This window comes from Ranitomeya imitator, chromosome 3 (assembly GCF_032444005.1).
Source record: "Ranitomeya imitator isolate aRanImi1 chromosome 3, aRanImi1.pri, whole genome shotgun sequence".
Taxonomy (NCBI): Eukaryota; Metazoa; Chordata; class Amphibia; order Anura; family Dendrobatidae; genus Ranitomeya; species Ranitomeya imitator.
Genome location: NC_091284.1, coordinates 83,848,816 through 83,861,596, shown reverse-complemented (window position 1 = coordinate 83,861,596; position 12,781 = coordinate 83,848,816). Strand labels below are relative to the sequence as shown.

At 44.7% G+C, this 12,781-nt stretch overlaps 1 protein-coding gene across 2 annotated transcripts in view; it reads right to left on the bottom strand.

Annotated features, from left to right (window-relative positions):
* LNP1 (leukemia NUP98 fusion partner 1) overlaps positions 1-12,781 on the bottom strand; it is a 64,897-nt gene that overhangs the window by 28,039 nt on the left and 24,077 nt on the right. For both annotated transcript variants that reach the window (XM_069761033.1, XM_069761034.1), the window contains exon 2: positions 1,556-1,816. In XM_069761033.1, coding sequence (XP_069617134.1) covers positions 1,556-1,816 — 261 coding nt within the window. The remainder of the gene's footprint in view (positions 1-1,555; positions 1,817-12,781) is intronic.

Genomic DNA, 12,781 nt, shown 5'->3' with positions numbered 1-12,781 from the left:
ATCGCAGCAGTTGCAGTGGGATATCAGCTTTATTTGATGAAGGCACAGCTTCTATGCCTGAGACATCCACTTGATGTAACTGTATGCTCGTTTTTGGGAATATACTGCTAAAATGGATGCACACTAGCGGTGGGCAATTAATTTTCCACATGACAGACTGTTGTGTAGGGGAGAACCCAACTTAATTCTACGCAATATTATTATTATTTGCATATTATTTGATATTAATTATTATAACTTAATATTTAGCACAATTAAGCTTGGTGACTCGCTGCTGCTGGTAATACATGTTACAACAGAACATATTGTAACTTGTATTCTTACCTGTAGGAGCTGATCAATACCATATCATTTACTGCGTTTTAGGAATTCTATATAACTCATATTGCTCCTGTTACTCACCCTAAAATATAATACTTAGCTGTACCTTTATCAACAGCTTCCCCCTACTGTATGATACCCACACATACAGTATGATGACCCCACATCCCTACACACTATCATGGCCTCGCCAGTCTCCCACACATTGCGATGCTCCCACAGCCCTCTCACAGTATGATACACAAACAATCCCCTTCACAGTATGATACCCCAACATCCCCCCTCACAATATGATACCCCAACATCCCCCCTCACAATATGACACCCCAACATCCCCCCTCACAATATGATACCCCAACAGCATCCCACACAACATGATGTTCCCACACAGTGTCATGTCCCCAACAGTCTCCCATAAAGTATTATACTCCCACAGCCCCCCTCACAGTATGATACCCCAACAGCTCCCCTTCATATTATGATACCCCAACAGCTCCCCTTCATATTATGATACCCCAACAGCTTGCCACACAGTATGATGTCCCCACACAGTATCATGTCCCCGACAGTCTCCCATAACGTATGATACTCCCTCAGCCTCGTCAAACAGTATGTTATCCCCATAGTCTTCACACAGTGTGATGCCCACACCCACCACAAAGTATGATTGCCCACACAGCCCAACATACAGTATGATGCTTTCAGAGTTTTCTCCCTCTAGTACTGACTGACGGGAAGTACGCGACTGTTTCTAATCCTCTGGCTGTCCTGGTCTAGGGGCCATAGGTTGCCCAGGTCTGAATAACACTCATTTGCATTCACAAGAAGGGTATATGTGTGTACATGATCTCATGACGCAGACCATGCAATATATTTTGTGGCCTTTGTTTTACAAGTTGAGAGAAATATAACACTTTGGTGTAAGCAGGACCTACAAGACCATGTAAGTCCCACAACCACTTCTCCGGTATCCTGCCTGCTAATTGAGTGGTTGTTTCTGGTGACAACCCTCTTAATGCGGGACCTGCCCTCATCCATGAAGACCATTGGCACCTACTGTAAATGACACTGCCTGTGAAAGTTATGGCAAGTCAGACATTTCTAAATCAAATTTTACATAAACTGGGTATTGTCTGATTCTACGAGGGCACTGTGATTTCCGATATGTATAGTATTGGCTTTGGAGGGTTGGAGGAGGCAGAGGACCAGTATACATGAAATCACAAATATTTACCAGAGATGTGGAGCGCTTAGTCCGGAAGCGCAGCTGCTTCTCAAATGATGCAGAAAATTCTTGTATGGAGTTTGATCGCTTTTTCTGTCCTTTGCTCTCAGGCACTGAGGCATCAACTGAGAATATTTTGCTTAACTTGAAGTGGTTGTTGCTTTTGGTGTCTTTATCCCTGTGAGGCTCCTTGCATGCCTTCAGATATACAGGGGATGGTGCCTTGGAAGTTGAGTGGAATCTGGCCACATGCATGGCAGAGAGCTGGGCCTGGAAAAAGAGAATGAATCGGCAACCATTAAAATTAAAATAAATGAACATTATTATTACCCTTGTAGGAGTCAACTGCAACCGGTATAGAACAAAGTGTTCTAAAAAAAATATCTGCTCATGGTCTATGTGCTGCTAATGCCGGTAATGGAGACAATGTTAATCTACCCCTGTGAACTTAGAATCGGCTCTAAGGACACGTGCTGCAACTTCCCAAAAAACAGTGATTGAATTTAAAGGGGTGGTCCACTACTTTAAAACATCCTACCAGATTGGTGTCGCTCCTCTGCACTCACTACTGTGTCTCCTATTGGTCTCCTGGTATTAACATCTATTGGGAGGCATCACATGACCGGTGCTGCCAATCAACGGCTGCTGATTGGATAGTATGTGAAGGCTGCAGACAAACAGGAAGAGATATGTTTATTCCTGTTCGGATGGACAGCGCAGGAGACAGTACTGAGAGAGAAGGAGCAGAGCCAGTCTCGTATGTGGGTATAGGTTTTTTTTCTATTTCTTACAACACCCTAGACCCATTAAATTTAACTCGTAAAGTAGCAGAAAACTCCTTTTACACATTTGCCACATTTAACATGCACACATTTAGAAAACATATCTTAGACCTGAGGAGGTTGGTGTACTTACTGTGAAATGCCATGTCAGAATAGATATAGAATCATTTGTGAAAGTTTTCCCACTTGATGTCAAAATAAGCGTTTTATTAGTCTTGATATTTATCAAGCTGTCGAATTATTTAATAATGGATGGGTTTTGAAATGGGGGTTTCAGAAGCAGCATCTCATTAGACAAAAAAATCAAGGGGTTTGAACGGGGACCTCCTAGAATATCCAAATGCCCTGCAAGGGGCATAAAAAAAGGGTTACAATAATAATAATATTTTTTATTTATATAGCGCCAACATATTCCGCAGCACTTTACAATTAAGCGGGGACATGTACAGACAACAAATTCAATACAAGTTAAGACAATTTAACCCCTTCCCGACCTTTGACGCATACGCTGCGTCATGAAAGTCGGTGCCATTCCGACCCATGACGCAGCGTATGCGTCATGGAAAGATCGCGTCCCTGCAGATCCGGTGAAAGGGTTAACTCCCATTTCGCCCGATCTGCAGGGACAGGGGGAGTGGTAGTTTAGCCCAGGGGGGGTGGCTTCACCCCCTCGTGGCTACGATCGCTCTGATTGGCTGTTGAAAGTGAAACTGCCAATCAGAGCGATTTGTAATATTTCACCTAAAAAACTGGTGAAATATTACAATCCAGCCATGGCCGATGCTGCAATATCATCGGCCATGGCTGGAAACACTAATGTGCCCCCACCCAACCCCACCGATCGCCCCCCCAGCCCCCCGATCTGTGGTCCACTCCCCTCCGTCCTGTGCTCCGCTCCCCCGTCCTCCTGTCCGCTCCCCCCGTGCTCCAATCACACCCCCGTGCTCCGATCCGCCCCCCCGTGCACAGCGATCCCCCCCCGTGCACAGCGATCCCCCCCTGTGCTCCGATCCACCCCCCCGCACAGCGATACCCCACCCCGTGCTCCAATCCACCCCCCCCCCAGTGTTCCGATCCACCCCCCGTGCTCCAACGCCCCCCCCTTCCTCGTGCCCTGATCTCCCCCCCTTATACTTACCTAGCCTCCCGGGGTCCGTCCGTCGTCTTTCCTGGGCGCCGCCATCTTCCAAAATGGCGGGCGCATATGCAGTGCGCCCGCCGAATCTGCCGGCCGGCAGATTCGCTCCAGAGTGAATTTTGATCACTGAGATAGGTTATATCTCAGTGATCAAAATAAAAAAACAGTAAATGACCCCCCCCCCCTTTGTCACCCCCATAGGTAGGGACAATAAAAAAAATAAAGAATTTTTTTTTTTTTTCAACTAAGGTTGGGGTAAGAACTAGGGTTAGGGTTAGGGGTAGGGATAAGGTTAGGGGTAGGGTTAGGGTTCGGGATGTGCACACGTATTCTGTTCCTCTGCGGATTTTTCCGCAGAGGATTTGATAAATCCGCAGTGCTAAACCGCTGTGGATTTACCGCGGTTTTTCTGTGCATTTCACTGCGGTTTTACAACTGCGATTTTCTATTGGAGCAGTTGTAAAACCGCTGCGGAATCCGCAGAAAGAAATGACATGCTGCGGAATGTAAACCGCTGCGTTTCCGTGCAGTTTTTCTGCAGCATGTGTACAGCGATTTTTGTTTCCCATAGGTTTACATTGAACTGTAAACTCATGGGAAACTGCTGCGGATCCGCAGCGTTTTCCGCAGCGTGTGCACATACCTTTAGAATTAGGCTATGTGCACACGGTGCGGATTTGGCTGCGGATCCGCAGCAGAGTTCCATCAGGTTTACAGTACCATGTAAACATATGGAAAACCAAATCCGCTGTGCCCATGGTGCGGAAAATACCGCGCGGAAACGCTGCGTTGTATTTTCCGCAGCATGTCAATTCCTTGTGCAGATTCCGCAGCGTTTTACACCTGTTCCTCAATAGGAATCCGCAGGTGAAATCCGCACAAAAAACACTAGCAATCCGCGGTAAATCCGCAGGTAAAATGCAGTGCCTTTTACCCGCGGATTTTTCAAAAATGGTGCTGAAAAATCTCATACGAATCCGCAACGTTGGCACATAGCCTTAGGGTTGGGTTGGAATTAGGGTTGTGGTTAGGGGTGTGTTGGGGTTAGGGTTGTGATTAGGGTTACGGCTACAGTTGGGATAAAGGTTAGGGGTGTGTTGGAGTTAGAATTGAGGGGTTTCCACTGTTTAGGCACATCAGGGGGTCTCCAAACGCAACATGGCGCCACCATTGATTCCAGCCAATCTTGTATTCAAAAAGTCAAATGGTGCTCCCTCACTTCCGAGCCCCGACGTGTGCCCAAACAGTGGTTTACCCCCACATATGGGGTACCAGCATACTCAGGACAAACCGCAACAATTACTGGGGTCCAATTTATCCTGTTACCCTTGTGAAAATAAAAAAATGCTTGCTAAAACATCATTTTTGAGGAAAGAAAAATGATTTTTTATTTTCACGGCTCTGCGTTGTAAACGTCTGTGAAGCACTTGGGGGTTCAAAGTGCTCACCACATATCTAGATAAGTTCCTTGGGGGGTCTAGTTTCCAAAATGGGGTCACTTGTGGGGGGTTTCTACTGTTTAGGCACACCAGGGGCTCTGCAAACGTAACGTGACGTCCACAGACCATTCCATCAAAGTCTGCATTTCAAAAGTCACTACTTCCCTTCTGAGCCCCGACGTGTGCCCAAACAGTGGTTTACCCCCACACATGGGGTATCAGCGTACTCAGGAGAAACTGGACAACAACTTTTGGGGTCCAATTTCTCCTGTAACCCTTGGGAAAATAAAAAATTGCGGGCTAAAAAATCATTTTTGAGAAAATAATTTTTTTTTTTTATTTTCATGGCTCTGCGTTATAAACTTCTGTGAAGCACTTGAGGGTTCAAAGTGCTCACCACACATCTAGATTAGTTCCTTTGGGGGTCTAGTTTCCAAAATGGGGTCATTTGTGGGGGATCTCCAATGTTTAGGCACACAGGGGCTCTCCAAACGTGACATGATGTCCGCTAATGATTGGAGCTAATTTTCCATTTAAAAAGCCAAATGGCGTGCCTTCCCTTCTGAGCCCTGCCGTGCGCCCAAACAGTGGTTTACCCCCACATATGGGGTATCTGCGTACTCAGGACAAACTGGACAACAACATTTGTGGTCCAATTTCTCCTATTACCATTGGCAAAATAGGAAATTCCAGGCTAAAAAATCATTTTTGAGAAAAGAAAAATTATTTTTTATTTTCATGGCTCTGCATTATAAACTTCTGTGAAGCACCTGGGGGTTTAAAGTGCTCAGTATGCATCTAGATAAGTTCCTTGGGGGGTCTAGTTTCCAAAATGGGGTCACTTGTGGGGGAGCTCCGATGCATAGGCACACAGGGGCTCTCCAAACGCGACATGGTGTCCGCTAACAGTTGGAGCTAATTTTCCATTCAAAAAGTCAAAAGGCGCGCCTTCCCTTCCGAGCCCTGCCGTGTGCCCAAACAGTGGTTTACCCCCACATATGAAGTATCGGCGTACTCGGGAGAAATTGCTCAACAAATTTTAGGATCCATTTTATCCTATTGCTCATGTGAAAATGAAAAAATTGAGGCAAAAAGAAATTTTTTGTGAAAAAAAAGTACTTTTTCATTTTTACGGATCAATTTGTGAAGCACCGGAGGGTTTAAAGTGCTCACTAGGCATCTAGATAAGTTCCTTGGGAGGTCCAGTTTCCAAAATGGGGTCACTTGTGGGGGAGCTCCAATGTTTAGGCACACAGGGTCTCTCCAAACGCGACATGGTGTCCGCTAACGATGGAGATAATTTTTCATTCAAAAAGTCAAATGGCGCTCCTTCCCTTCCGAGCCTTACCATGTGCCCAAACAGTGGTTTACCCCCACATGTGAGGTATCGGTGTACTCAGGAGAAATTGCCCAACACATTTTAGGATCCATTTTATCCTGTTGTCCATGTGAAAATGAAAAAAATTGAGGCTAAAAGAATTTTTTTGTGAAAAAAAAGTACTTTTTCATTTTTACGGATCAATTTGTGAAGCACCTGGGGGTTTAAAGGGCTCACTATGCATCTAGATAAGTTCCTTGGGGCGTCTAGTTTCCAAAATGGGGTCACTTGTGGGGGAGCTCCAATTTTTAGGCACACGGGGGCTCTCCAAACGTGACATGGTGTCCGCTAAAGAGTGCAGCCAATTTTTCATTCAAAAAGTCAAATGGCGCTCCTTCCCTTCCAAGCCCTGCCGTGCGCCCAAACAGTGGTTTACCCCCACATATGAGGTATCGGCGTACTCAGGACAAATTGGACAACAACTTTCGTTGTTCAGTTTCTCCTTTTACCATTGGGAAAATAAAAAAATTGTTGCTGAAAAATCATTTTTGTGACTAAAAAGTTAAATGTTCATTTTTTCCTTCCATGTTGCTTCTGCTGCTGTGAAGCACCTGAAGGGTTAATAAACTTCTTGAATGTGGTTTTGTGCACCTTGAGGGGTGCAGTTTTTAGAATGGTGTCACTTTTGCGTATTTTCAGCCATATAGACCCCTCAAACTGACTTCAAATGTGAGGTGGTCCCTAAAAAAAATGGTTTTGTAAATTTCGTTGTAAAAATGAGAAATTGCTGGTCAAATTTTAACCCTTATAACTTCCTAACAAAAAAAAATTTTCCAAAATTGTGCTGATGTAAAGTAGACGTGTGGGAAATGTTATTTATTAACTATTTTGTGTCACATAACTCTCTGGTTTAACAGAATAAAAATTCAAAATGTGAAAATTGCGAAATTTCCAAAATTTTCGCCAAATTTCCGTTTTTATCACAAATAAACACAGAATTTATTGACCTAAATTTACCACTAACATGAAGCCCAATATGTCACGAAAAAACAATCTCAGAACCGCTAGGATCCATTGAAGCGTTCCTGAGTTATTACCTCATAAAGGGACACTGGTCAAAATTGCAAAAAATGGCAAGGTCTTTAAGGTCAAAATAGGCTGGGTCATGAAGGGGTTAAACAGTGACATTAGGAGTGAGGTCCCTGCTCGAACGCTTACAATCTACAAGAGGTTGTGTATGCGTGACAACCATTTCATTGTATAATGTAAAATTTGCATCTTTCCAATAGACGTGGCATGTCAATTTAAAAAAAAATGTCAAGATTGCTTGCTTTCAGTGAATTGAGCATCGTTTTGATTAAGAAACTGAAAACCTAGAGTCCAAATCCTGCCAAATTCTTGAAGAACTTATTACTATAATCTAAGGGGCAACGTTTTTCCTTACGAAGAGTGACATGTCGAGCCTGACATGCCAAGGTGAGGAGACTTTAAAAGTCTTATAATGCTCCTCTGGGAAATATGCAAATTGTCTTTTCAGAGAAGAATAGGACTAGATCTCATACTTTGCACTGATGAGGGGCAGTACCCCGAAACACCGTGTCTGCAAATTGAGATTATGGTTTTGTCTTACATCCCCATATGGCACGGTTTTTTAGAGAGTCGATATTGACTGTTAGGATTGCTACTTCCTATAGGTGGCACTAGAGTTCTAGTCCTATTCCTCTCGGAAGAGGCAATTTGCATATGTTAATCTAAAGCAGTCTCAACAACAGGTTGATAGCCTGTCACAAATGGATTTTCAGCGCTGACTGTAAAGAATAAATATTTCAAATCACTGACCTCAAGTAAAGATACTGAAAATGATAAAAAATGATAAAAATTAAAATATATTGCTCCATAACTTTTATCTACACAGCAAGGTAAGGTTAGGGTAAGCCATCAGTGTTTGACCCAGAAGTGGCTTGAGTTCCCGGACCCCACCAATCAACACAGAAAAGGGGCCATGGTGCTTTGCTAGCTGGGGCAATTAAATTCTAATCTTCCAATTGTTTTCAAGTCTGAACATTAATGTTAATGTCCCAGATAACCCTTTAAATTTTTTTGCAAAACCTACAAAAATCATTTTTTTGCATGGGTGCAATATATGTCTCAAAAATTCCGAAAACAGTCCACAACGTCTGCACATTTGCTTTAAATTGATCCCCCCATATAACACAGTTCATTTTAACAGAAAAAGGAAAAATCCATAGATAGCTCTTTCAGCAGCATAGAAATGACAATACGGTGTCTGCTTGACAAGCTTCAGCGGTGAATATGTTTCCTCAGTATTATTAGCTGGATTATATTATATAATAAACTGGGAAATTAATGTTCTCTGACTTGTAAATCCAGATCTGCCAATTATATGTACGATTAATAAATCTGCACTTGCGCAAACATATTAAGCACAAAGTGACAGATATAATGCCTGGATAGAATAGCGGCGGACGTGACAAATCTATGGCAGGCATAAAAATAAAAAGATCAATAAGTAATTAGTAGAGTAGATGAGTCAACGAATAAAAGGAACTTCATAGCACAAGCAACACAACAACGGTATATGAGAAATGTGCAACAGCCAACACTGGCCTCAATGTCAAATTATTGTTCTTTAAAAACAAGATAATGATAAAAGGCCGGACCCTTAGAATAGCCAAGAGCAGAATGTGATTGATGTCCAGAGAATAAAGGCCACAAGTGTAGTTATGGCATATTGACATCGTCTTCACATGCCCACCAATTTGAGACATGTGTCTACTCACCAAAGAACCAACCATTGCGAATTCTTAGGGTCCTGACAGAAGGGCCCAAACGTGGGTTGTCCCTTGCCCTGTGTTACTGAGTGGTGAAAGCCTATGTTGAACCCTTAGTCTATAGAAAAAGTAACGGTACTAGCAAACAATGAAGGTCCTGTAAATGAATGATAGACCCATAGCCAGAGAGCTGAAGCGGTTCAACGAACAGTGTATGGTGCTCATCATTGAAGTATAATAAACTTATGAAGATGCAAAGGAATATGCGGCACTCACCAGTTTGAAAAAATGTGATAGTCCTTTATTCCGTGGTTCGGGACATGGACAAGAGCGAGGCATGCAGGTTACAGAGATATGCGGGGAGATACAGAAAGGACAATGGCCGTTTCACATAGCAACACTTTAAAGGGTCGTTGAAGTGTTATTACGCGAAACGGCCTTTGTCCTTTCTGCCTCTCCCGCATGTCTCTGTAATCTGCATGCCTCGCTCTTGTCCATGTCCCGAAGCACAGAATAAAGGACTATCACATTTATCACACTTAATGGATCGGCACTTTGCAGCTCCATTCAAAGAATGTACCTTATATCTGGCAGCCACGGGAGCAAATAGCAGCTGTGTGTCAATTTGCCAATCACCATCCAGCAGATGCTGCATTAGACAGCGCAGCCCTCCACACCTTTGCCTCATATAACGCTTCTGGTTCCTCAATATCTCCACAATCTGTCCTGTGTTATTTTGCCTTGTCAAACCTGTTACCGATCCAGCTTATTTATGCGTTATGCCTGTCCTCTCTGCTCCTGACCTCGGATTAGTATTCTGAACTCTTGCTGCTTGTCCTGATGTTGGACCGTCTGACTATATTTCTGTCTCGTCCCTTCTGTAAGTCATACTGTATATCTGCTCTGAACCGTGGCTCAGCTGCTTCAGTTCTAGGAACTGTCCTGAAGTGGTATCTGGTGTCTACCAATGGTCCAGCCTATCCTAACCATCAGAGCCTCTAGTGAACACCCAGTAGACATTTAGTCATGCCCTTCCAGGGTAAGCCCAGTCCTTGGCATTGTCAGACCATACTCATCAGCTTTACATTTAGCTCAGGCCATGGCTGACAAGACAGGATCTAGAGACCTCAAGTCTCTTGTGTAAGTCCTGTATGAGGAGATTCATTCGCAACGTGAGCATCAAGACTAGCTGATGGAGGTGATTAATTTGATGGCAACTCAGCTGCAGGGTTTGTCCACCTCTATGTCCTGCGCCTCAACTGTGACAGGCCCTCCTTCCTCGGTATTGTCATCATCTCCAGGGAAGCCGCCTGGAGCTCCAGTGTCTGGTGGAGCAGCTAACCTTCAGTTTCCTCTTCTGACCCGCTTTTATGGAAATTCCAAGGAGAGTCCCAGCTTTATTAATCAGTGCCAGGTCCACTTCACCACGCTTATCTTTTTCCTTTGGACTAAAGCAAGATTGTGTTCATGGTCTCTCTGATGTCTGGACGAACCCTGGCTTAGGCAAATGAAACGCCTGTCAGGGCAGTGGGGATACTCGGTACTGGGTCTGGTACTTAAACGGATGTGTCATGGCGGTGGTGACCCGATCCATGGCCCTGGGCGCCCATGTTAAAGGGAAGGTCTTTAAAGGGGTTAGTTGAATAATAAAACTTTGTGACACCACCCGTGGTATTTGGTCAGGGGTGATCGACACTGCTTAAAGGGGTCAACTGGGGTGAGGTTATGGCAGCAGGGATGGTATGGCTTCCCACAGGTGAAGCTGGGTCCCCAGGGCTCCTGGTGTAGTAGGGACAGGTGGTAGGTGGTGTAGAAAGAAACAGAGGACACAGGGTTGCAGTCTCTTTACCTCTTTACTGCATGATTCAGGCAGCCACAGTCCAAGGTACGAGATCACAGGTGCTGTGGTGGTTGTCCGGCTGGCTTGGAAGCATCTCAGGAATCTCCCTAACCAGGTGGGGTTGGAAGCCTTCCTTCTAGCACTGTGTTGCAGTCCCTTGCTGCCTTAGGCCTCACAGAAGGTCCTCAAGTTCTCTCTCTGTCCCCCGTTAGGTAGTACACTAACCCGTACGACAGGTAACTCAAGCCTTTTTACAGGATCTCTATCACGACCCGGGCTCTATCTGTTACTGTGTCCTTGGGTGTTAATGGTGGACAGCTAACTTGAAATCTAGCTGTCTGCCGGTTTATGACGTGGGGTATGAAGTTATCCCCACATCCTCGGTCTTCAGGCTACCTGTAAATGAGCTCAGTGTGGAGGAAGTTCAGTCGCAACTTCTCTCTCCAGCTCTTCACTTCACCTTTGCTCCTGTTATGATCTGGTGGCCTTGGAGCAGCATGAGACGTACTCTGGAAAAGGTGGTCCCTGTACTGACCGCAAACCCTGAACCTAGCAGCGCAACTAAAAGCAGCCGTGGGGGGTACCTAACACTCCCTAGACCCCTCTGCACAGCCTAAGATCTAACTACCCCTATAGACAGAAACAGGAAACCTATCTTGCCTCAGAGAAAATCCCCAAAGGATAGATAGCCCCCCACAAATATTGACTGTGAGAGGAGAGGGAAATAACATACGCAGATATGAAATCAGATTTTAGCATAGGAGGCCATACTAGCTAAAAAGAAAGGATAGAACAGAGCACTATGCGGTCAGTATAAAAACACTAGAAAATATCCACCGCAGAAAATACGGATCACCACATCTGACTAAAGACATGGGGGTATATCTGCATCTCCAGAGAAATAGCTAGGCTGCAAAAAATCCTTCACAGACCAAGCTGGACAAGACAAAAACATGAAAATGCACAGAACTATAAGGTCCACTGCAGGTGGACAGCAAAAACAAAGCCAGGACTTATCTTTGTAGAAAAACACAGCAAACTGGAAAGACCAGCAGGGAAGTGAATCCTTCAAGAACAATGGACAACTGGCACTGACTAAAGGATCCTGCAAAGCTATATACCCCAGTCAGTCCTGCAATTAGTAGATACACATGTCCACTCCTGCAATCCAGGCACAACTGTATTACCCTCTACAACCACCGGAGGGAGCCCAAAAGCTGAATTCACAACAGTACCCCCCCCCCCCCCTTGAGGAGGGGTCACCGAATCCTCACCAGAGCCCCCAGGCCAATCAGAATGAGCCCGATGAAAGGCACAAACCAAATCAACGGCATGGACATCAGAGGCAGAAACCCAAGAATTATCCTCCTGGCCATAACCCTTCCACTTGACAAGGTACTGAAGCTTCCGCCTCGAAAAACGAGAATCCAAAATCTTCTCAACAACATATTCCAACTCCCCATCAACCAATACAGGGGCCGGAGGATCAACAGAGGGAACAACGGGCTCCACATATTTCCGCAACAAAGATTTATGGAAGACATTATGAATAGCAAACGAGGCCGGAAGCTGTTATGTTTGCTAATGACAGGTGTTATGAAGGCAATCCAGAAACACAGTGTGCTTAGCGATCAGAGCGCACACAGTGATCTGACAAATACCCAAAAATACAAGAACGAGCTCTGAGACGTGGAAACTCTGTAGACTGCACACCTGATCCTATCCTAAACACAACTAAAAGCGGCTGTGGATTGCGCCTAACAACTACCTGGGCAACTTGGCACAGCCTAAGAAACTAGCTAGCCTGAAGATAGAAAAATAGGCCTGACTTGCCCCAGAGAAATTCCCCAAAGGAAAAGGCAGCCCCCCACATATAATGACTGTGAGTAAGATGAAAAGACAAAACGTAGGGATGAAATAGATTCA